The sequence below is a fragment of the Gopherus flavomarginatus genome, chromosome 4 (assembly GCF_025201925.1).
Source record: "Gopherus flavomarginatus isolate rGopFla2 chromosome 4, rGopFla2.mat.asm, whole genome shotgun sequence".
In the NCBI taxonomy this organism is placed as follows: domain Eukaryota; kingdom Metazoa; phylum Chordata; order Testudines; family Testudinidae; genus Gopherus; species Gopherus flavomarginatus.
The window spans coordinates 169,762,242-169,786,554 of NC_066620.1; the positions used below are offsets into that span (position 1 = coordinate 169,762,242).

At 41.6% G+C, this 24,313-nt stretch overlaps 1 protein-coding gene across 2 annotated transcripts in view; it reads right to left on the reverse strand.

Annotated features, from left to right (window-relative positions):
- Positions 1-24,313, reverse strand: part of BEND6 (BEN domain containing 6) — a 35,269-nt gene that overhangs the window by 644 nt on the left and 10,312 nt on the right. The window contains exons 2-8 of one of the 2 annotated variants that reach the window (XM_050950905.1): positions 15,935-16,163; positions 15,681-15,826; positions 15,067-15,165; positions 14,513-14,690; positions 12,324-12,541; positions 10,518-10,710; positions 7,821-7,959 (exon numbers count right to left, since the gene is read on the reverse strand). In XM_050950905.1, coding sequence (XP_050806862.1) covers positions 7,821-7,959; positions 10,518-10,710; positions 12,324-12,541; positions 14,513-14,690; positions 15,067-15,165; positions 15,681-15,826; positions 15,935-16,130 — 1,169 coding nt within the window. In that variant the 5' untranslated portion in view covers positions 16,131-16,163. Of the gene's footprint in view, positions 1-7,583; positions 7,960-10,517; positions 10,711-12,323; positions 12,542-14,512; positions 14,691-15,066; positions 15,166-15,680; positions 15,827-15,934; positions 16,164-24,313 lie in introns of those variants that run through there. The other variant, XM_050950904.1, reaches the window with a different exon arrangement.

Genomic DNA, 24,313 nt, shown 5'->3' on the forward strand with positions numbered 1-24,313 from the left:
TGTATATATAATATGAGAATTCAGAGGTTCATCTTGTGCCTACTGCCCAAATATAATACACTGGGAACTGATATCCAATCTTTAGTTCTTAGAGGACACCTCAGCTAGCACTGTTATTTTATTTATGGCTTCTTCCTTTGTTGTTGTAACTGAATCAATATAGAGTTGTATTTGACCATGCAGATGTTGGAAGTACTTTTAAATCAGTGGTAGATACAAACTTTTTAGGGCCAGAAGACTTTAGGAATGAGTGGTCAAAGAATAAAATAAATGACATGATAGTCTTTAATTTTGTGTATAGCCCAATCCATCTAGGATATTATTACCAAGTACTTTTTAAAAGAAAAATAACCTACATTATAAAGATACTGTGATACTTAATGATTATTACTTTATTTTTTGTTAATAAAATAAAAATAACAGTACTTAGCTCTTATACATTTTGATCAGCATCCACTGGATTAGTGGAAATTTTTCCACTTGTTTCGATGAGCATTGAATTGGATATAAATGTATTTTTTTTAAAGGGATGTAAGTATTGTTTAAAAATACTTACTGCCGAAAGACCTTCTCTTTTCATTATTAAAAAGCAATTGGGAAAGTAATGATAGTATTATATCTAGCTCCATCTGTCATAGTTTCAGGAATACTTGTATCTTTACTGCAGCAGAGGAAGCAAGAAAGCAGAAAAGTTTGTGGATCATCATGCCAGAAAAAAGAGATGGATAAAAAAGAATTAATTCGCTGCCTTTGCAGGGGACTCGGGCATTGGTTCACTTTGATCCCTCCTATTCTCTGCCTGTGGCATGTAATAGATTAGTATTATATGGGCTGTAATACTTTGGTCTATTTTCAGTTCTTGGGTTTAGTGTACTGGTTTGGGTGGTGTTGGTGACTTGTGATATTCAGGAGATCAGACTAGATGATTTGGTTGTCCCTTCTGGTCTTAAAACTCTATGAGCATTCAGACTATTCACAATGGAGACCAAGTATGTCTCCTTTTCTTATAATGTATATAGTGTTTATATTATTTTTCACAACCTGTGTGAATTTTTGAAAAATATACTTTTTGTTTTTTAGATAGTTTTATAACATTGTTTGAGATTATTGCTGCTTTCAAGAAACAAAACAGAATATTATAGTGAACTGACACATAACAAAGGGCTAATCTACACGTGAAGATTAATCCAGAATAAAGTAGTGTGTGAGTTTAAAACAGATTACTATTCCTGATTATCTCCATGTGTAGATGCTAATATTCCAGAATAGGAGTGTTTATACCAAATTAATTTAATCCACCTTGAATCCACCTTGGAAGTGGATTAAGTTTATTTGCAATAAGGCACTCTTATTCTGGCACTATTATTATTCTCCATCCACAAATGAAGTTAGTCAGGAATAACTCCCCATGTAGACAAGCATAATGATTGTTTTAAGGGGCGCTCTCATCCTTGGGAGAAATAGCAAAAATATACAATATAGTAATTTGTAGTCTATCCATGCTGGTATATTTATTTTTTTGGTTTATGTGTTGCCTTATTGGTTATCCAATAAGTGAAAAACAAATATGAAAATTCTTTCACTTGCTATTATCTCAGTGGTTCTCAAGTAGTAACCCATCGACCACTGGTGGTCAGTGGAGCACTTCCAAGAGGCTTGGGGACTAGCACGTATCATAATAGATTAGTGTAGTGTCTGTTAGTTTTCAAGCTTCTTACTATGTATAGTGCAGTCCAATACTGTAATAGGATTTGGATTATTAATGAACCAATTAAACTACAAAATATAGAGTACATCTTTTTATCCTGTGTGGCTGCTTCATCTCTTTCTGTGTTGGATGTTTCTTTTAGCATGAATTCAACTGTGGTCATATTTATAGATGACACCAAAACTGCAGGGGCAGCAAATACATTACCCATGCATCTGATATTGCTAAACTCAAGCTTTCCTTCCTGGGGTTAATCTTTATTCATAATTAAAGTACCAAAATCTTAAGGCGAGACTGTAGTCACCAGTCTATGTCCTGCGAATTTTGTGAGTAAATTCCTATGACCAGTCACAGAATTGTAGGATCAGGTTCACAAGCCTTAGTCCCAAACCCTCCTGAATGGGGAGTATGGTCTGTTTCCGCTGGAAGTTCTGCTCCTCTCTCTATCCTCTCTTTTGCCTCAGAGAGACTCTGACCTTTTCCATTCCTTAGTGAAGCTAATGAAATCTACTTGTTCTGGATAAAGATGAGTCAGCGGATCAGCTCTATACTTCCCTACAGGTTCTTACAGCCTGACACCAGGTTACAGTTAGATTGCCTCAGAATTCTCTCTTCTACCTGACTAGAACGTTGTAGGGTGAGATCCTTACCTCTTCTCCAGCCCCTTTACACTAGATACAAGGATCAGTGCAGCATAAAGGGTCCTTAAGGGTATGTCTACACAGCAGTGTAAATCTGGGCTTGAGCCTGGGCTCAAGCGTAATCCTCCTTGCACCCACACACCAGTTCTGTTAACCTAGCGCTCCCAGGACTCTACAGGACTGGAAGGTCTAAGACAGAGTTAAACTGGGACCTAGGGTCTGAGCCCTATTGCTTTCCTGTGTGCTTGACTCAGGTCCTGGAAGTCCTCTGGGTATATCCCAAAGTTCCCTGCAGCAGAAGAGCAGCACTGCAGGCAGCCAGAGCAGCGGCCAGAAGTGCCATTATTGCCTGGCCAAGCGCACTCCTCATTCCTGCTCCTCTCGTGGTGGTAGCTGCAGCTTCTCACTGCTGTGCAGAACTTGCCCTGAGCAGGGAGCAAACTGACACATGGGAAGTGGCTCCCAGCTGATGGGACATTGGGGGCCATTCCTCCTCTGGCCATGCTGAGCCAAAAGCTCTGCTGCTTTCCCCTCCTTACAGGGCAGCCGCTTGGTCCCTGCTCCACTCTGTCCCTTGCTCCTGGGCCCCACTGGGGCTGTGTGCACAGGAGTATGCACTGTCAGGGTGGTGAGTGGGAGACAGCCTCAAAACTTCCCTACAGCCTCCCCTGGTGGTGGCTCTGGCTTCTCTTTGCTGTGGAGAAATTTTGGGGCTGGCTCTCACTTGCCTGCACTGGTAGTGCATGTAGCCCAGGCGCCCCTGCACACGCAGCCCCACAGAAGGTAAGGGAGACCACAGAGTGGGGCAGTGACCAAGTGGCTGCCCTGCAGGGAGGGTGTTGGGGGTCACCCTCCGCTGGCTGCGTTGAGCTGGGAGCTCTGCTTCTCCCTCTCTCTGCAGGACAGCCGCTTGGTCCTGCTCCATTCTCTGGCCTTTGCTCCTGACCCCGCCTGACCTCTCCCCCCCGACCAAGGGCTGCGTGTGCAGAGGTGTCTGGGCAGCATGCACTGTAAGACTGGTGATTGGGAGCCAGCCCCAAAACTTCCCTGCAGCTTCCCTGGGAATCCTTTATTCCTGCCTGCCGGGGTGCAGCAGGGGCAGGTGTAAGGGATCCCCAGGGCATACTGGAGCACGCTGCATGCACCAAACTTGTGTGTGTGTGTGTTTTTTCCTCTGAAATCTAGATTTTCAAAAACAAATAAACCGACCAAACAAAAACTCTTTCATTGAATGTCCATTTTAAAAATGAAGAATTGCAAAGGTTCATTTTAATAGTGTGACAGCCCTGGAGACTGATGTCCTGAATATCCTCAGAACAGGTGCACAGGGGCATTTTCCTGCCAATGTGACTCAGCCTAGAGGTGGAGGCCCAATTCTCAGATTAGATGGTAGTTCACTGTAAAGCCTTCTCAAACCACAGTCATTCTACTGAGACTGCCACCAGTGGAGCTAATTATGCAGTTTTAGGTAGTCACGTTCTCCTTATGGACACCTGAGTCCCATCAATAGCACTGTCACAGTTGGGAAAGCAGGTGGACAGTAGAGTTTTCCCGCAGTGCGCCATGTTCATAGGGCTAGAGTGTCAACATTGGTCAGGGGGCAGTAAGCACTTTGGGATATGTTAACTCTGACTCAGGTCTGTGCACTGCAGTGTGGATGCCAGAGCCCTAGGTTCGAGCATGGGTCAGAAAATTCTTAACCTGGGGTTAAGATACAATGTAGATGCTCAAGACCAAGGTTCCCTGATGTAGGTCAGCTGACTCGAACCCCACTTACCCTAGGCTTACATTGCTGTGTTGCATATCTTAAATGTCCTGTATTTGGTTGGAGGAGTTCCCCTGGTGCAGGCATTGTCAAAGACAGCTGTGAAGGCTGCTTTCTAACAGGGCCGGCGCTTCCATTTAGGCGACCTAGGCGGTCGCCTAGGGCGCTAGGATTTGGGAGGGCGGCATTTTGCCATCCTCGGCAGCAATTCAGCGGCGGGGGGTCCTTCCGCGCTCCAGGTCTTCAGTGGCAATTCTGCGGCGGGTCCTTCACTTGCTCCGGGACCCACCGCCAAAGTGCCCCGAAGACCGGAAGCCGCGGAAGGACCCCCCCGCGCAGAATTGCCGCCAACGACCGGGAGCGCGGAAGGACCCCCGCCTAGGGTGCCAAAAACCCTGGCACCACTCCTGCTTTCTAAGGGCTCATTTGTAAGCCCTGGTGTAAAGGGAATGCCAGGGGTAGGACTGGTGAATGTAGAGATGTGTTAGAGATGAGGGCGTAATGTACAGTACTGCTGATAAGATTCCGAACAGCACTCTGGTTCACACAGCAGTGTGGGGATGCTGCTGTAACACAGACGATCTTCCAAGGTGGTCTAAATTATGCTGGGGACCACTCTACTGGAGCAGCCCAGGATCAGGCATGTCCTGGACTGTGAATTCGGTGCTGCCCCTCTTAGAGGTGCAGCACAAAATCTCACTATCAGTGTTTATTCATAGATAGGAATTGACAATAGACTACATGTACTTTACTGTTAATGCTTTTATTTTTTCTCTGGGACCAGTGAGAATTTTGTATCTGTGAGCTTTTGGTGACTATGGATTGTGTAGTTTTGTTTGTACTACATTGTAAGTAATTTCTGTTTACTACCACACAGAATGTCTTGTAAAATATTCAGATCAATAAAAAGCCCGAATCCTCGATTGTTTGCCACTTTGATCAATGTAATATGAAAACTGGCTACAGCGGATGACGGTCTGAAAGACTGACTTAAAGCTCAGAGACGGAAAGCTGAATTCTGAAATGGCAGCTACAGAAGAAACAATTGAAACCTCTCAGCTTGAAATATACCCCCTCCATTGTTACACTTAAATGAATAAAAATAACTTTTCTTAATAAGTTTCAGATGTATTTACTGCCTGTCCACCTGCAGCCCCACTGTGATTCCCCAGAATCCCCTATCCAAGGCCAGAATTTTCATGGCATGGTGCCTCTGTCCAAGTTGTTTATCTGTGAAACCCTAATTTTGTTAAGTGATACAAGCTATTAGCATGTGTTGGGTATCTCATGTTTGCCAGTATTTGGGACTGAAGCTGGTGGATATGATATTCAATTAGTTTCCAAGGTATCTGTTAGATTGTAAACTCTTTGGAGCAGGGCCCATTATTTGGTTATAGTCTTAGCTTTATACATTATCTAGTACAGATGACCTCTCCAGTCCATAAATAGGGCCTCTTGGCACCACTGCAATACAAACAATGAACAACAATTGAATAATATATTCAACAAAGCATTTCTGATAAACTTTAGAGCTATTTGAATAGAGCAAAATACACCTGGAGAATAAATTATGTGACAAAACCATTAAATTTGTCAAATACCTTTCATTAATATTATATGACTAGCTCTATTTGGTAAGGGGTTGCATCTAATAATGAAACATGAATTTAGTTCATGGTGAACTTTCAGTCTGGGAAAACATATAACAGTGTTTCTGTCATTTTCTGAAAGGTTTATAGGTGATGTTTTGTACACTGATAGTTCATAACTGCATATAGTTTTTGTTACACAGTATCTAGATTTATGTAGATATGACTATTTGCATTGTTAAGGCATACACTGTAATTAAGTTAGGGAGAAGAAAGTTAGCAGAAGACTGAATTCTGCTATAATCTACTAGATGTGAAAATGAAAAACATCTAAAGTGAAGTAGGGACCCCTATAGGTTGTTCTCAGGAGGCTGGAAACATAGTGAGTTTGCATTTGGTTTGGTATGCCCTATGGTTTTGGAGTGTGGTGATGCCCTGGTGAGCAGCTGTCCTCCCAGCCCTCTCCCTGGCTCCCTAGGCATGGATCCAGTTCCTCATGGAGCTCCCACAACAACAAGAGCTTCCATGAGGCTGGAGGAGAATGCTGAGGAGCCAGTGTCCCATGCCTGTGGAAAGTGAGAGAATTTTGACTACAAATTTTATTACTCAGGTACTTTGTGGCAATCCTGCTCTGTCACTTTTAGCCCAACTGTAACAAGGACAGTCACAGTGCTAAAACAAACCCCCTATACCAGAATGCATCACAGTTAAAAATAAAATATCCCAGCATTCCAAATAACATGTTTTTTTTTTAAATTTAATGCAAAATGCTATGCAAATAAACATGGCCACTCACTTTATGATAGTGCTTTGAAGACTGCTTGAGGCATCAGGGCGGCCTAGTGGCTTGAAACACTGGGATGTGAATCTTTAACACAATTCATCTCATCATTGCAATAACAAGATCTTTGGCACAAATAACTGTTCTGATTAATGCCTAATCAATATTTCACATGAATTTAAAAAGTGGTGTGAGTCACACCTATGTAGTATTGATGCTGAAAAACTGGAGGAGTCTGACAGAAGTACTGTATGCAACACAGATTTGTCTATTCCATTGGGCCTCTAAGTGAATTGACCATTTCGTGGTTGACAATGATGTAGGAGAATGTGGACCTTTGGGAGGATATTTCTTTCCAAAAGTCCTAACGTAAGGTCAATAGTTTTGTCCCTTGTTAAAGAGGTTTTCTCCAAAAATCTCCACTCTTACTGACTTACAATGTGTCATATAGGTCTCATTTTCTATTAAACTCAATTTTTTTGAATGACATTTGAAAACATTGTAATAGAAATTGGTGACTTCATTAAAAACAGGGACAGGTTTAGTATTTTTAGACCATGCCTATATATATATATATAAACTGAGAATAACAGTAATCATTATTAATAGCTCTTACATGGCATTTTTAATCAGTAGATCTCAAATTGCTTTGTGAAAGAAGTCTGTGGAGTGGGCTAAGAGGAGAAGAAACTGCACTTAGAAAGATGGTGTTTCTCCATGACATAATCCCCTCCTCAAAGACACGGGTCTTTAACAGGTAAATTAATGCAAATCCTGTCAGTATCATCTTATCCAGGTAGCAGGAGTTTCACTATCCTAGCACTAGAAAATGTAGTTGAAGCACAGAACTTCTGACCGTGTCTTTTGGATATCCTGAGATCTGTGCAGAACTTCAGATCCACTGGTGTTGGGGGCTGAACCTTGTGGAAGTTCAAGTTTCTTACACATTTAATTCATATGAAGAGGACAAAATGGCTTTATATTAGGAAGACTAAATAATGTAGAATTGATAATAGACATATTCATCAAATTAGTCTGTTACTGATTTTGAGGATGTTAAATCTTCTGTCTTTTCTCCCCTTAACTTATTTGCCCTGTGTGGTCTGTCTCGAATGAGCAGCCTTGTTGTGCTGCTATGTAAATAAAGACTACTTTTCTATTTTGTAAAATTTATACAAGGATGTGAAAGGATCTCCATATTGGGCAACTGTATCGGTATGAACATGTAGATGAAAGATAATTTTGAGATTACTTTAGTTTCTGTTACTGCAATGACAGAGCCACATATTGATATACATTTGGGAGGCAGGCTTGCCTTTTTTTTTAAAAGACTTACCAAAAGCTATGCTTCTGAAAAGCAACTGAATTAAGATCTTTGCTTAAAATTGGCTTCTTGGTGCAATTGTTTAGCTTTTGCCCCATCATTCTCCGAATTAAAGCATCATCTGTATTTGGAAATAACTGTTTTGTGATTCCTGCAAAATAAAGAGATGACATTTATGAGACCTTCAGATGAAAGTGCCAAATCAGGGAAAATATTAAGTGTATGGTCCAAGTTGCATCAATTGGGCTTATGAAATAAACATCCAAAAGAGACTTACCCTACTCTTTTCTGTATTTGGCCTCTTTGATCCCCTTGCCCACTGCTCTGCCTGGTTCACCAGTTTCCAGTCTGGTTTTCTCCTTCCATATTGCCAGTCCTGCTCTTAGTTTGTTGGGCAACTCAGAAGGAAGATCCATGACCTTGATGACTTCCTGTACTATATACTTCCTATATATACACTCTGCCTTTCTTCCTTTATCTCTGTTCTCTTCCTTGCCAATTAATCCTAATCCTACCCTCTCATCCATTCCCATGACACCTCTTCACCACCCTTGTCTCTACTTACTTCTTCTTCTTCCATTTCTGTTCTTCCGGCTCTGTCTGCTCAGGGGCTGGCTGACTTCTCTGAATGAAGCACTCACTTGACCCAGCAGGAGCACTCTACTTCCTGCTTCCCTGACTCCCTCACCATCCTCACCTCCGCCTTTGATTTTATCTTCTTTTAACCATGTGTCCCACTATGAAATCTTCTAGCTTCTATTTTCCTGAAACTCTTTTTGATTGGCCAGCTTGTTCCTATCTCCTCACACATCCTAAAACATCTGACTTGCTCCTCGTTCCTTCTCGGTCTCTTATCAGTTGGTCTTGCTGTTTTGACTCCTTCCCATCTGCGTTCAGGCATATTGTTTCCCCTCACCTAACAAAATCCTCCTTTGACTCCAGGTCTCTTTCTGTAGCCTCTCCTTTATTTTTGAGCTGCTTGTCATCATCTTTCTTGACACTTCCCTATTTGGGGTCAGTGACTTTATAGCCTTCTTCCAAAATTCATGATTTTATGCCAGACTGTCAGGAAGATTGATCTCTCTGAGGTCCATTGATATTCAGTCCATGTACTGAGTCTGGTCTCCCCCTTGGTCATCTTCCATCCACAATCATTTCAAGAGCTGTACTACTGATACAACTCTCCGGGCTCTGCTGGATATGCCCATACTAAAATAGCCTAGCCTCCCTCAACTTGTCTTCAACTGGAGCAACTCACATTAAGCCCCTTCTAAGCTCATTTTGTTTCCTGTCACAGAGTGTTCAACCATTTGACCATCTCAACATCTTCATTTCTGTGTTGGGCATGCTTAGCTGTCGTTTTCTTCTTACCTGTCTGACTGCTCCTTCTGTGCTGCATTTGGTAGGTCCCCCATCGCCTCTCCTCAACATACTGGTGATTCTTAGGGGTCTGTCCTTTGTCCTCTCCCCTCCCGGCGCTCTTCCCCCCACCCACTGACACTTGAAATGGATGAGGTCACCAAGACCTCTCCTCTTATCTCTGTTGATGACTCCTCAATCTACCCACCTATCTGTCCAGGCTTTCATCTCTTCCTAGCTCTCTGATACTTCAAGAATGGCCTCATGTTTTTTAAAAACTAAACATGGAAAAGACCAAAATCTTTCCTCCTACAAACACACTTTCTCTGTCACTTTTGACAACTCCAACTTCCCTGTGTCACCTAATGCTAAAATCAAAATAAACAAACTTTGGAGTTATCTTTAGCTGCTCTTTTCTTCTTCTCAACTAAAACTAGGTACTTCCCTTATCTTGTCACTCCTCCTTCTATAACACTTCTAAAATTCACCCTTTCCTCTCCATATGTGCTGTCAAAATACGCCTTCATGCCATGACTCTCTCTCATCTACACTACTATAACCTCCTTCTCTCCTCCCAAATTGCTTCTCCCTACTCCAGTCTAGTCACCACTTTGAGAACTAAAATAACCTTCCTCTTCTACATTAGAACCGGGTCACTCTCTCTCTCTTTTGGCATACATTTCAAGCTCCTTTTTCTCCCTTTTAAGATGACACCCAGCTCTGCCCTGCCTACATTTCACTGCCTGTTGCTAACCATCTTGCCATCCTACACTTAAAAGAAACAAGATAGGAAGAATAGTTAATCTCCTATTCCCTCTTTCACATTTGGGTCTTTGTTTTTCACGTTGCTCTTTAAACCTGAAATGAACCACCCTTTCATGGGCATCAACCATCTTCTGTCTTTAAGCTCTTCTATTAAGCCCTACTTTATTTGCCTTCCTTTCCATTCCTGTGCCTCACCCAATCTTACCCTCTTTCAAAATATCAGAACTTACCATGTTCACTCACTACAGAATATAGCTAGCATTACTTATATTTATATAAACTTTTGTCCTCTCTTTGCCTACCGTTTAACTACTTTAGGTGGTATTTTTAGTTTCTGTAAAGCGCCATGCAATATTACAGTGCTATATAAATGTTTAATAATAAATATTAATAATTCAAAATCCACATAATAGGAACAAAAGGTATTTTGCTTTTTACTGATTCTGCACTTTTAACAGTAATGAGATAATAAATGTGAAGAGACCAAAACAAATACAAATGCATCAGTAACATGAATATGGCAGTTTAAAGTGCAATGAAAAATAAGACACGATGCTATATCAAGTAATATAAACTAGTCATCACCTATGATTTCCTGAACTTCATTCTGATTCATTGCTGGTTTTGCTGCTTTATCCTTTGAAGAGGAGGATTTTGCACCTGTGAGACTATGTGTGGCCATGTATTCATGTGTATAAAGGGCTTGCATCAAATCATTTATAAACTTTTGAGGCTTGCTCTTGTTACAAAGGGCAATCTGCCATTTTTCAATCTTGAACTGAAAAATACAATGGTCACAGACATGACTGTTCCAATCCTCACAAAATACAACCAAATGTAAACATGCTTTTAAAAAAAAATTATTTCCAATATTTTAACATTTTCAAAAGCAGCATCTGCACCAGTGCACTCAAAACTGTGTGCCCAAGTTGTATGCACCTCTAATTTTGGAATTGCACATGTAAATTACATTTTGCAGATACCAGGCAGGGGCCAGATTGTGGCGCCTTACTCATGCTGGTGAACGTTTTCTCAAGCAGGCTCACTGGTTTCAATGGAACTACTCGCTCACCAATGTTAGTAAGAGCTCCAAAATCTGGACCTATGCTATTAGCTATCTAATGTAGCTGCTGTTTGCATGTAGAAATCAGAGTATTTGGGCTCCCCAAAACCTAGGTTTACAACTGTAACCCATGTCAATTTAGACGCAGAGTTAAGACCACTTAGAAAATATGGGCCTGTATGATTATTTGGAGATGTCAGGGTAGATTTTGTACATAACAGTTGTATTATTTAATAAAATTATCATATTTAATAGTTTTAAATGGATTTTCCCTGATTTAGGGACATGTGAAATAAAGTCCATACAATTGATCTGTACGGATTGGCATGACTCAGTACATTGAAACGTTTAATTATATTATGAATGCAAAAACTAATGGAGTTATTATTTAATTAAATCTTTACATTGATATTTTTCCTGTACAGATTCTGTGCCTGTGATCTCCTGGTAATGCTCTATTACTATAATGGAACATCTGGGACCCAGGTCGCTCCATCCAAAATCAGAGTAACTCCAATTAAGTTCTGGCCAATCTCTTTAACATGGGCAGAAAGACACTCTTCTCCCTTTGTTTATTTATTTATTATTTAAAAAAGAAAGAGTTAGACCTTCTTTCATAACTTTAAGGTAATATTTTCCCCTCAGCTCTTTGAAGTTAATCAAAGTCCCCCCTGCACAGCCAAGCATAGGATTTATTCCCTGAATTGAAAAGCATTTCATACTTGTCCATGCTCTGTCTTCACCCACAGACATGAAAATCTACTGAAGTCAGGGGAGTTGCAAAATTGTTCCTGAGGGTGCACTGTGATTCACTGTGTCTAATGGGAAACATCTCACACACAAAAGGATAATGATTATTTATTCATAAATTCCTTAACTATCCTAATTACTGTCTGATAATAAAATTATCATTACTGAGGTTTATTTTTCTTTACATCAGGGGTAGGCAACCTATGGCATGCCTGCCAAAGGCGGCATGTGAGCTGCTTTTCAGTGGCACTCACACTGCCTGGGTCCTGGCCACCGGTCTCGGGGGCTCTGCATTTTAATTTAATGTTAAATGAAGCTTCTTAAATATTTTAAAAAACCTTATTTACTTTACATACAACAATAGTTTAGTTATATATTACCGACTTATAGAAAGAGACCTTCTAAAAACTTTAAAATGTATTTCTGGCATGCGAAACCTTAAATCAGAATGAAATAAATGAAGACTTGGCACACCACTTCTGAAAGGTTGCCAATTCCTGCTTTATATAGTCTCAATAAATGTTGCAATATATCAACTTTTATTTAACTCTTATTGCTGAAATAAGCTTTCAGCTAACCTGTTTCTCAGGCTGTTGCTCCTCTTCCTCCATGTTCAATGCTATCGGTGAATTGGAGTTACTGTGGATAGTTGCATATGAATCTGATAAAGAACTGTTTGATGCTTTCCAGACAGTGTGTGAATGAATACTTGAGGCAGATGTGGTCACTCCCCCCTTGAGCAGGGCCTCAGCCATACCTACCAGTTCCTCAAAATGTGTGACTGCCTGTGGCAACACTGAAATTGGAAAGAGTGATCACTAAGAATAGCCACTGATGCTACTAAACTTTGGTTTAGTTTCATGTATGCAGGTATTTTTGTAACCAAACTCCTGTCACAGTTGTAAAAAGAACAGGAGTTGCAGTCTCCTTTTAGACCAACCCCAGCAATCAGCAGAGATATAATTAGAACGGTGTTTTCTTTTTTTGAACTCCTTCCATGTCAGCAAATAAACCCCACAATGGAGATCACGCTTCCAATATAAGCAGTGTGCTAGCTCTCTGCAGATTGATAAAAGGAGCCATTGGTTAACACATGTCCACTGTAATGCTGACCTGGCTGTTTTTCATGTCTTTCTCTTACACTACTTTCTCAAAATATGTACAGCGCTACAAGATTAAAGAGTCTGGGCCAAATTCAGAATAGTTAGAAGCAGGTCCAATTCTATTCACTTGAATGGAGGTATGTCTGGCTGCATTTGACCTTTTATTTCTTGCTATAAGAAATCCTTTAAAATGTCCCCTTATTTGGTCAACATATTATTTACACACATGAGCTTTTCTGGAGTGAGTCCATTACAAAGATTACATTCAGCGGAGTGGCACAGCATGATCCAATGAAACACTGTAAGAGATAAAGAGGAAGCAAAAAGCACAGTAATTAAACTAATAGAAATTATACAGCAAGGGGGAAATATGAGCACTCAAGAGGAAAGTAGAAATAGACCTAGCGATTTAAATAAAATGGACCGATATGAACAATCTTTTACTGGACCAACTTCTGTTGGAGAGCGAGTAAGCTCTTTCTGGGTAAGCTCAAAACTTGTCTCTCTCACCAACAGAAGTTGGTCCAATAAAAGATATTACCTCACCCACTTTGTCTCTCTACTATCCTGGAACCAAAACAGCTACACCACCGCTGTATACAGATATTAACAATATCAGATTCAACCTGAAAAAATGGTACTGATACATTTAGAGAAAAACAATCCAGAACGCAAAGGTAAAATGGGTGAGGGAAGACTGAAACAAATTAACAATGAGAGAGGACTACGTAGACAGTGAACTGAACATGTGCTTGCAACATCATATGGCGACCAAGGGGAAAAAAACGTTATACTGGGTTGTATATATGGTAGCAGGTGACAAACCCTATTTAAGCAGCATTTGTTCATTTACATTTTGAATGCTGCATATAGTTTTGGCTCACATATTAAGAAAACAACAATGAATTGGAGCGGGATCCGGAGAATACCAACTAAAGTGATTAAAATTAAAAGAGCGAAATGAGTATAAATTAGGTAAAAGATTTCAAGGCATCACCTAGAAATAACTGATGATTTTCAAATGGAAGAAATTATCTGGTTCAGGGATGAATAATTAGAACTGAAGTCATAGAACTAAGCAGGGGAAATTTTAGAATATCAAAAATTGCCAAACAATAACGTCAGTTAGACTTTGATCAGTGGAGTCCCAGTTGCTGGAGTTATTCAGACTTGACCTACAGTTATACAAGGCACATGGAAATGTTCTATGAGGAACAATCTGGCTGATTTAACAGATTTTTTTCCATCTTTAAACTCAGTGATCTCATGGTCTCTTTTTAAATTGATTTAATCTATGGGCTAACTGGAATTAAATGCTGTAGTTATGCAGAAATGCCTTTTTTTTTTATTAATTTGGAGCTAGATCTTGACAGGTGCTTGAGCACTCACAATTCCCAAGTAAGTGTCCTCACAACAATCAGGACTTTATGTGCTTTCAGTTCTCCTCTTTATCAAAAAGTGTCCATTGTTTCATGTTCTCTGTGTATATATATCTTCCTACTGTATTTTCCACTGCATGCATCCAGTGAAGTGGGTTTTAGCCCACGAAAGCTTATGCTCAAATAAATTTGTAAGTCTCTAAGGTGCCACAAGTACTCCTCATTCTTTTTGCTGATACAGACTAACATGGCTAGCACTCTGAAACCCATTTTCCCAAAGTTTACCTTGAAGCATGACCAGTGACTGCCGTAGGCGACAGTTTTCTCTCATACTGTCTGTCAGTTTCCTTTTCAGACTTTTTATTTTGGCACATAGTTCCACTTTGGATAACTGAAACAAGGGCTCATCATCATCACTGCTGCTTTCACTGTACAGAAACGCATTTCCAGAATATGGTTCTCTCTGAAAAAATAAATAAATTGGGCTATAGAGCAACAACAGAAAATAAAAGTATCTACTATTAAACTCTTTGGCTAAAGGAGTCTATTCTATTTACAAAGACACACAAAGTATAAATATGAGTTCACTTTAATAATCAACTTAACTAACATTGATATTGTAATTCAATCTACAACCAAAATGGTTGACTACAATATTAACAATACTTAGCTCTAATACACTACTTTATATGTCTCCAGCACTATATGAATATTTACTAAGATAGCATCTTTCAGCGGCACTAAATTCACTTACAATTTTAAATAATTTTTTTTTAAAATGTGAACCTCAGCTTTGTTGTGCTTCACAGCTGCAAATTACTGATGACAAGATGTTGTACCTGTTTGTTAATTAAAGATGTTTCAAGTTGACTCAGGATGTTGGCAGAGGCAGAGGCCTGTAATGATTTCTTTCTTTTTATACTCTTCATCATTTTCCCCTGAAAACAACCGCATAATACATTTGTGTTCACACAGTGCTTTCTGTCAGAAGATCTCATTGTACACTACAAACATTTATTCATTTTGGCCTTACTGTGTCCTTTGAGTAGAAAAAAAAGTCTGTATCTCTTGTCAGTTCTGAGATCCATGAGTTCTCCTGAGTCCATGGCAGACGTCAGAAGCCATGACCCCTGCCCACTTTATGGTGTTGTCAGACCCCTCTCATATTGGGGATGATGCAGTGCAGCTGCATGACATCCAAAGCTGTGAAGATTCTACATACGTTTTCTCCTTCTGCAACTTCTGATAAGGATGGAGGGAAGATTTGGACCTGTGTTATCAATTACCCCAACATGTCATTGAGCTAAGGCATGTGAAGCCTACCTTTGTCCCCACTGTCAACATACACATACTGTGTACCCAGAAAAGTCAGTAACAATGAACTGGAACATTATACTAAGGCACAAAAGTAACAGGTTCACACCTAGGAAAACAACAGAGACTGAAAACCCACCTGCCCTTTGTCCAGGTCACTATCTTCACTCTCTGAGAATATCATCTCAATCCTCTTCCTCTTGCCTTTTCCAACAACTTGTATTTTTGTAATTTCATCTGCCTGCAATATCTTTTGCATCATCTCAACTAGCTCTTGAGGGTCATCTGAAGTGGAGGAAAGAGAAGTCCAAGCAAATGATACTATTCTGCTAGTCATCTAGTGACATCTGAAATTAAATTCTTATAAATGGGCTGCTTTGTAGATGGACTCACCACTCATGTACACTACTTTTACTAAATGTTTCTCTGTCTTCCTTTCTCCCACAGGCCAGTTAACTAGCACCTGCTCATTTGGTTTCAGGAGTCCTTCTAGTTCACTGCCGTCATTGGGAAGATCCTGAATCCATGAAGTCTCTCCGATTTGTAGTGAATTATCATTCACAAAATCGAACAGCGTGAACTTTTTCATTTTTAAGGGATTTTCTTGTCACACAGCCACAGCCTGAAGAATTTCATAGGAAAAATAATTATTTCATCATGTCACTGGTATACATGAAGCTTTACAAACAGATTTAAAAAAAAAAATCCAACCCTCTCCTCCTTGGATTTTACAATCTGTCAGCCTCTCTGTGTGAAAATAACCTGTATAGAGGAACAGAAAACTAACCAAGTCTCCTGCAAAATCTTCCTTCAAAAGGGGAGAGGGGAAGAGTTTGCCCAGCATGCATACAGCCACAGAAGTGGAAAGAGATTTGGTCTCAATGTGCAGCAGCAATCAAAAAAGCGAACAGAATGTTAGGATCCACTAGGAAAGAGATAGATAATGAGACAGAAAATATCATATTGCCTCTATATAAATCCATGGTATGGCCGCATCTTGAATTCTGCGTGCAGATGTGGTCGCCTAATCTCAAAAAGATATATTAGAAATGGAAAAGGTTCAGAAAAGGGCAACAAAAATTATTAGGGGTATGGAACGGCTTCCGTAAGAAGAGAGATTAATAAGACTGGGACTTTCCAGCTTGGAAAAGAGACGACAAAGGGGGGATATGATAGAGGTCTATAAAATCATGATTGTATGGAGAATGTAAATAAGGAAGTGTTATTTACTCCTTCTCATAACACAAGAACTAGGGGCCACCAAATGAAATTAATAGACAGCAGGTTTGAAACAAACAAAAGGAAGTATTTCTTCACACAATGCACAGTCAACCTGTGGAACTCTTTGCCAGAGGATGTTTTGAAGGCCAAGACTATAACAGAGTTCAAAAAATAACTAGGTAAGTTCATGGAGGATAGGTCCATCAATGGCTATTAGCTGTGATGGGCAGGAATGGAGTCCCTAGCCTCTGTTTGCCAGAAGCTGGGAATGAGTGACAGGGAATGGATCACTTGATGCTTACCTGTTCATTCCCTCTTGGGCACCTGGCATTGGCTGCTGTTGGAAGACAGGATACTGGGCTAGAAGGACCTTTGGTCTGACCCAGTATGGCAGTTCTTATGTTCTCCAAACCTATACACTACAGGGGATCCACTGAAGAAAAGGGGCATTCACACAGAGGGTCTCTGCCTCCACACTACTACCTTGTCTCCTTATCTGTCTGCTGGCCCCTGACCACTATGCCTGGAGTTTGCCTCACCTTATAGGGTCCTGAATGCAGAGGTAAAACCTCTGTGAGATAATATAGACTCCAAATGCTTAAAGGTACAAAGATGATAAAAACTTCAGACAATAGTTTACCCTTGCAACTTGAGGTATACGTATTGTGTATGCTATTTAAAGTGATGTATGACTAAAAAGACTATTAGTCATACTATGGGCACCAAGTTGTACAGTACACTTAGTCATATAGGAGCAACCCAGAACACCAAGGATAAATGACTGGATGGAGTCTGACACATTCTGGCAATGGAAAAGTTGACATATATATGAAATGACAGTCTCAGGACTATTAGACAGTTGGGCTGCCTTTTATGAACTAGATTAAAGGCTACAAGGAGAACACAGAACCAACATTTATATCCCCTCCTTTCTTTTACATTAGACTCTTAAAGGAAGGAAAGGACTATTTTAATTCTCTTGGCAGTACTGAAAATTCATGGGCAGGGGGAAGAGAAGGAACAAAATGCAAACTGGAGTAGTTTATATTTTAGTTTGTTCTATTAAAAACAATGCAACATCATTCAAATGGGAGCAGATTATTGTTAAATGGATTACTACAAATATAAGTCAGTTCATATAGATGTATTACTTTCTGAAAATATTTTCTACTTTTAAATGGTCATTAGAATTTTTAGAAATAGCTATGGGATTTTGCCAAACTTTATTCTTCTCATGGACACATATATGGATCCATCTATCAGTTCAGGGAGGTACATCAGTTTTGCAGAGCTGCAAACCAGTGACTGTATGAAGGCCCAAATGTGATAACTGAGTGATTTGTTTGATCTCATTCTGTGTAAAGGTGATCTGGTGGTGTATGCATGGGCTGTCATGTAGTTAACCAGGAGCTGAAAAGGAGCACAATTGTTTGAGGCTATTATGCCAGAGTGAGAAGGTCTGGCTCAATGCTCTAAAAGGCAATTCACCCCTATACGGAGGGCTAGCACAAGGCCTAAAACCATGGAAATGCTTCAGAAGAGCTGGCCCTCTGCACAGGGATACATTTTGTCCTCTTAATTTTCAAAAGACCAAATACACGCCTCTCAAAAGGCTTAATGATATGATGCTCTAGTGTAGGGGCCGGCAACCTCTGGCACGCAGCTCGCCAGGGTAAGCACACTGGCAGGCTGGGTCAGTTTGTTTACCTGCTGCGTCGGCAGGTTCGGCAGACCGTGGCTCCCACTGGCTGCAGTTCGCTATCCCAGGCCACTGGAGGCAGCGGAAAGCAGCACGGGCCAAGGGACACCAGTGGGAGCTATGATCAGCCGAACCTGCTGATGTGGCAGGTAAACAAACTGGCCCAGCCCTCCAGGGTGCTTACGCTGGTGAGCCGCGTCCCAGAGGTTGCCGACCCCTGCTTTAGTGATAGCTACTAGGCTGAGAAAGAAATTACCATTAAAAAATGGAATAAGAATTATCATTAGTACTCTCCATGAAGAGTTTGTTGGGTATGATATGAGTAGCATTGTGTAGGACTGAGTTGTACTTCTATTTTACATTTTTTCAGGGAAGTGCAATTTCATGAGATTACATTTTCTTTAATATGAATGCAAAATACTCTACTAGGAAGGAACAGTCAACTGCACACACACAAAATGGGAAATGGCTGCCTAGCAGGGAGTACTGCAGAAAGGGATCTCGGAGTCATAGTGGATCACAAGCTATATATGAGTCACCGGTGTAACACTGTTGCAAAAAAAGCAAACATCATTCTGGGATGTATCAGCAAGAATGTTGTCAGCACGACACAAGAAGTAATTCTTTCACTCTACTCTGCACGATAAGGCCTCAGCTGGAGCACTGTGTTCAGTTCTGGGAGCCACATTTCAGGAAAGATCTGGACATATTGGAGAAAGTCCAGAGGAGAGCAACAAAAATGATTAAAGGTCTAGAAAACATGACCTATGAGGGAAGACTGAAAAAAATTGGAGAAGTCTGGAGAAGAGAAGACAGAGGGAGACAGATAGTTTTCAAGTACATAAAAGGTTGTTTTAAGGAGGAGGATAAAAAATTGTTCTCCTTAACCTCTGAGGATAGGACAAGAAGCAATGGGATTAAATTGCAGCAAGGGAGGTTTAGGTTGGACATTAGGAAAAACCTCCCCATTGTCAGGATTTGTTAAGCACTGGAACAAATTGCCTAGGGAGCTTATGGAATCTCTGTCATTGGAGGATTTTAAGAACAGATAAAACACTTGTCAGGAATGATCTCGTTATCAGTTAGTCTTGCCTTGAGAGAAGGGGACTGGCCTAGATGACCTATTGAGGTCCCTTCCAGTCCTATACTTCTATGATTCTTAGAACAACTAGAAAGCCCCAAATGATCTGAAAACACCCAAAACTTTACACTTAATGTCTGGGGAAAAGGAATCCACAAGTCATGAATCACTAGGAGCCTGATTCTACTGCTCTTACACATGCTGAGTCCAGGTCTGTCGCATCTTAGGCGCCTTTAACATGTGTGATTTCAGGTTTACGCGGTTGGCAAAAACAAGAAAAAAACAAAGAGAAAAATAACAATTTAAATACTGTTTCTGTAGTGCGGGTGATTCCGCCCACCATTACACTCAATGTAATTTTGACTATATGCGATTTTCGCTTTATACGCTGACTGCGGAATGTAACCCCAGCGTAAGATGAGACAGACCTGTAGTTCTTTAATCCACAAGAAGGAATCACTCAGCATTGGTGTAGGTGGCAGAATTGAGCCCTAAGGTTGTGTTCCTGCTCCCAGTGAAGTTTTGCCACTGACCTCAATAGGAACAGATGATATCCAAAATTCACACTAAAATCAGGCCAATGGAATAGAAATTTGGCCAAAGTGAGATATACAAAGTGCAGGGTTTAAAAGAGGTCTGAAAACATATGCATGCTCTGACAAACCCACTCTGCCTGACAGGGATAATTAGAGCCTTATCACAGCAGTCACGGACTCTGTAATTTATCATTGTTTTTAAAAAATCTGAGACTTTTGAGGATTTTTGCATGTGGTGGGTGGATGTGATAGTAAACAACTGAACCTATTTCACTGAGAGCCTGACAACTTAAAAACATGGGACTCTGCCAGAAATTAGAAAATAATATTCAGGGCTAGTGATTTGTCACACAGTCATGGATTGCATGACTTCTCTGATTTTAGGGGGAGAAGTCACAGAGCTTTCAGGGTGTGCTGTGCTGTGCTGTGCTGCGGCTCCTGCTGCTTTTGCAGAGGTTGAGGCAAGAAAGCAGTGCTTAAGAGGTGGCAGAGGCTCTCTAGTATCCACTTCTCGAATCAGCACGCATCCAGCTGTTTTAAATATATTAGACATGAAATGGTTTAAATCGGTTTTATTTCAACATAAAGAACACTGAGTAAAATAACACAACCTTCGATTTCTTTGGTATTTTTCTTCCCTCCCCCTCCCCCCCGATCTCTTCACACAATTTACTGTGACAAGCTAGAGACCCTCAGGGATAAATACCTACCTGTCTGTTGGCATCTTCTTGAGAAAGTAATTAAAGTGGTTGGAAAGGTAGAACAAAATGTCTGTAATGAAGAAAAGAAAAAGTCCAAGATCCTACACCTATAGAAGGAAAAGGCAGGGCAGTCTTGCAGTTCTTTCACAGGCAAAACTCTCACTGGAGTCAGTAAAAACAATGAGGAGTTCGGTGGCACCTTAAAGGCTAACAGATTTATTTAGGCATAAGCTTTCATGGATAAAAAAATCCCACTTCTTCAGATGGAGTCAGTGTGCGTCTTGCTTGAGTAAGGACTGGATGATAGAATGCAACATCTCCTGGAGATGATGCATCCTATCTGACAAAACAGATCACCACAAATGTAAAACAAATGTGTACACACCCTGGTTAGGGACACTAGTTGTTGCTTGGGCAGAACAAGAAAGAATCATAGTAAAAACTACTAAATTTTTAAATTTTAAAAAAATGCTGAAATGTGACATTTTGACAATTTATAAACTTTTTTCCTCAAAACCTTTTCAAAATGGGAAATGTGTTGAAACAGATCTTTTCCAGAAAACAGTTTTACTTTCAATGAATCAGCATTATCCAATGAAAAAATGTTTGGTCAATAAACTCCAACCAGCTCAACTCATAAGCCTGCATTGTAGAAGAGGGCAGCTTTATAATCTGTTCCAGCCTCCAGTAGCTCCACTGGTATAGGACTCCAGGGAGAGGCTATCTATGCATCTCCCGGCTGCCTTAGATCAGTGGTTCTCAAACTTTGGTATTGGTGACCCCTTTCACACAGCAAGCCTCTGAGTGCGACCTCCCCCCCTTATAAATTAAAGACACATTTTTTTATATTTAACACTACAGGCAGTCCTCAACATATTTGAGTTACGATCAACAGCACTTACAATGTTTCTAAATTGTCATCGTGTTTTGACTTTATGACGTTGGTTTCGACTTTACAATGCTCGATCTGACATTGTTCCTCTGTGAAATTCGAGTTATGACATTTTGAACTTAAGACACGATTTTCAGGAACCAATTGTGTCGTAAGTCCAAGGACTCCCTGTACAGGTGAAGTGGGATTTGGGAGCAGAGCCTGACAGCTTGCGATCCCCACGTAATAACCTCATGACCCTGTGAGGGGTTATGACTGCTGCCTTAGACTGTCCCATCCTGACAGGGTCTTGGCCACTTTTAAAGCTGTACCAGCCAAGTCCAGTGCCACCATTCCTGCTGGACTTTCTGCTTTTGGAGCTTGGAGTTCAGAATCTACCAGTGTAGAATGAATCTGGTCTTGTGTTGTCAATCTTTTTTTTCTCTGCTTTGGGAGGCAGATTGAGAGTTTTGGTGGATTAAATCATTTTAACTGGAAGAGATGTAATTGTTCACTAATATTACAGTGTGCAGTTACTAACTACAGAAGGGGGTTGTGTACCATTTATTAAAAAACACGCTTGCATGCTTTTGTAAGCAAGTTACTTTACAACTGCCAGATTCTCCATCTTGTAAGGAGGTGCCCTGGCTCCCCGCCGCGCCTGAGAGGGATGAGCCAGAGCAGGTGCCTCAATGGGCGGAGTCAGCACGGCCTGTCCCCGCCCCCCGGAAGTCAAGGTGCGGGACAGGAAGTATAAAAGCCCGGCCCCAGCGCTCAGTTGGGCGCAGGCTGCCGGAGAGGACAGACGCTGGTGCCCGGGCTCCTGCCGTACCGGACCTGCCCCGCGCCCACTACCCAGAGGAGCGCTGGCCTGACCTGCCCCGCGCCCATTACCCGGAGGAGTGCTGGCCGGACTTGCCTCAGACCCGGTACCCGGAGGAACGTCGGCCTGACCTGCTGTGTGCCCGATACGCCGAGGAGTGGCCTGAGCTTCCCCACGACCGGTACCCGGAGGAGCCCATGGTCTGGGACCCACCAGACGACGCTGACAAGGACCAGGTACCCAGAGAGGGGGAGGCTGGAAGTGGCCCGGGGATAGCCGACTCTGGTTTGGCTCCTGAAGAGCCCGAACCCATGTCAGTGTGTTGCGGCCAGGATCCTCACTGACCGCAGCGGGTCTTGACCGCTGCTAGGGCCCCGGGCTGGAACGCAGTGGAGTGGGAGGGCCTGCGTTCCCCCTGCCACCCGTAATCGGGTGGCAGACTCCCCCTCTTCCCGCCTATTGCCACTGCTCTGCCCTGACCCAAAGGGCCAGAGCTAATTAGACTTGTGTTTGGTGCCCCGCCCGGACCAAGGGCTGGGCCCCCTTTGACTTTGCCACTGCTCTGCCCTGACCCAAAGGGCCAGAGCTAATTAGACTTGTGTTTGGTGCCCCGCCTGAGCCAAGGGCCCGGGCTGATACTGTGTTTGCTCAGCCCCTGCTAGAGGTCTGCGCTTGAACTTCTACTGCCCCGCCCTGCCAAGGGCCTGGGTTGATACTGTGTTTGCTCAGCCCTTGCTAGAGGCCTGAGCCTGAACTATTACTGCCCGCCCTGTCCAAGGGCTGGGGCTTATTTACTTTGAGAGCCCCGACCCCGGCTAGAGGGCCGGGGCTCTACCTTGTTTACAGACCTTGTACCCCGCTCAACACCTGCCGAGGGGCTAAGTCTACCCGGACTGCAATGCGTAAGGAGGCGCCCTGGCTCCCCGCCGCGCCTGAGAGGGACGAGCCCTGACACGACCGTCTTACAGTCTGAAAACACAAGCTACCCATTTCATAACTACTGTACCTTAAAGTTACTGTTTACTTCTCTTGAGAGACCCTAATCTATCCCTAGTTTCTCTGAAATCAGATAGCCTGTAGAATTAAAAAAAAGGTGGAATCTGCCATTTACATGCAGTGTAGAGGAAACATATATTAAATGGATCCCTAATTTTTGCAGACATGCTCACATCTCACATACTAAACAGACATCAAATATACAATTTTGCACATACAATACTGTTACTAAGTAACCAAGAAAGCCAGAATAAGAAAAATAAACACAAAGGTCTTTGTAAAGACATCTCCCTCCCTGTGGCTGACACAGTCTGTTCCAGTTCCATGCAGCAGGAGAGCTGGCAGATACCACGATGAGATCACTAATTCGCTTTCCTCTCAGTAAATGTAATGTAAAGTATTACAGATTTACAACATGTGATTTTAGCCACTCATTGAGTCTGAGTCTGTTCTCACTGAAGTCAGTGAGAGCTTTGCTACTGATTTCAACAGAAACAAGATCAAGCCCACAATATACAATCCTATACTGTATACACGTTTCCTATCCTCCCAGGATTAATGCCTACATAGAAAAGATTAAACTCATAGTATTGTAGTGAAACATGATAATTCTGAAATTTATATATACTACCATTGTTAACATTTTATATTGACCGCCTTCTGGGTCCAGCCTTTAATAATCCCAATTCTCACTGGAAAGTCCCTCCGCTAACCAGCTACTAGCAGGAGGGTAGAGAGCTGGGTCTGCTGCAGCCAAAACCACTTCACTCCACACTAGGAAACCGGTCCTATTTACAGAGTTTGGTCTCCACTGCTTTTTAAACTGAATTTCCCAAGAAAATTA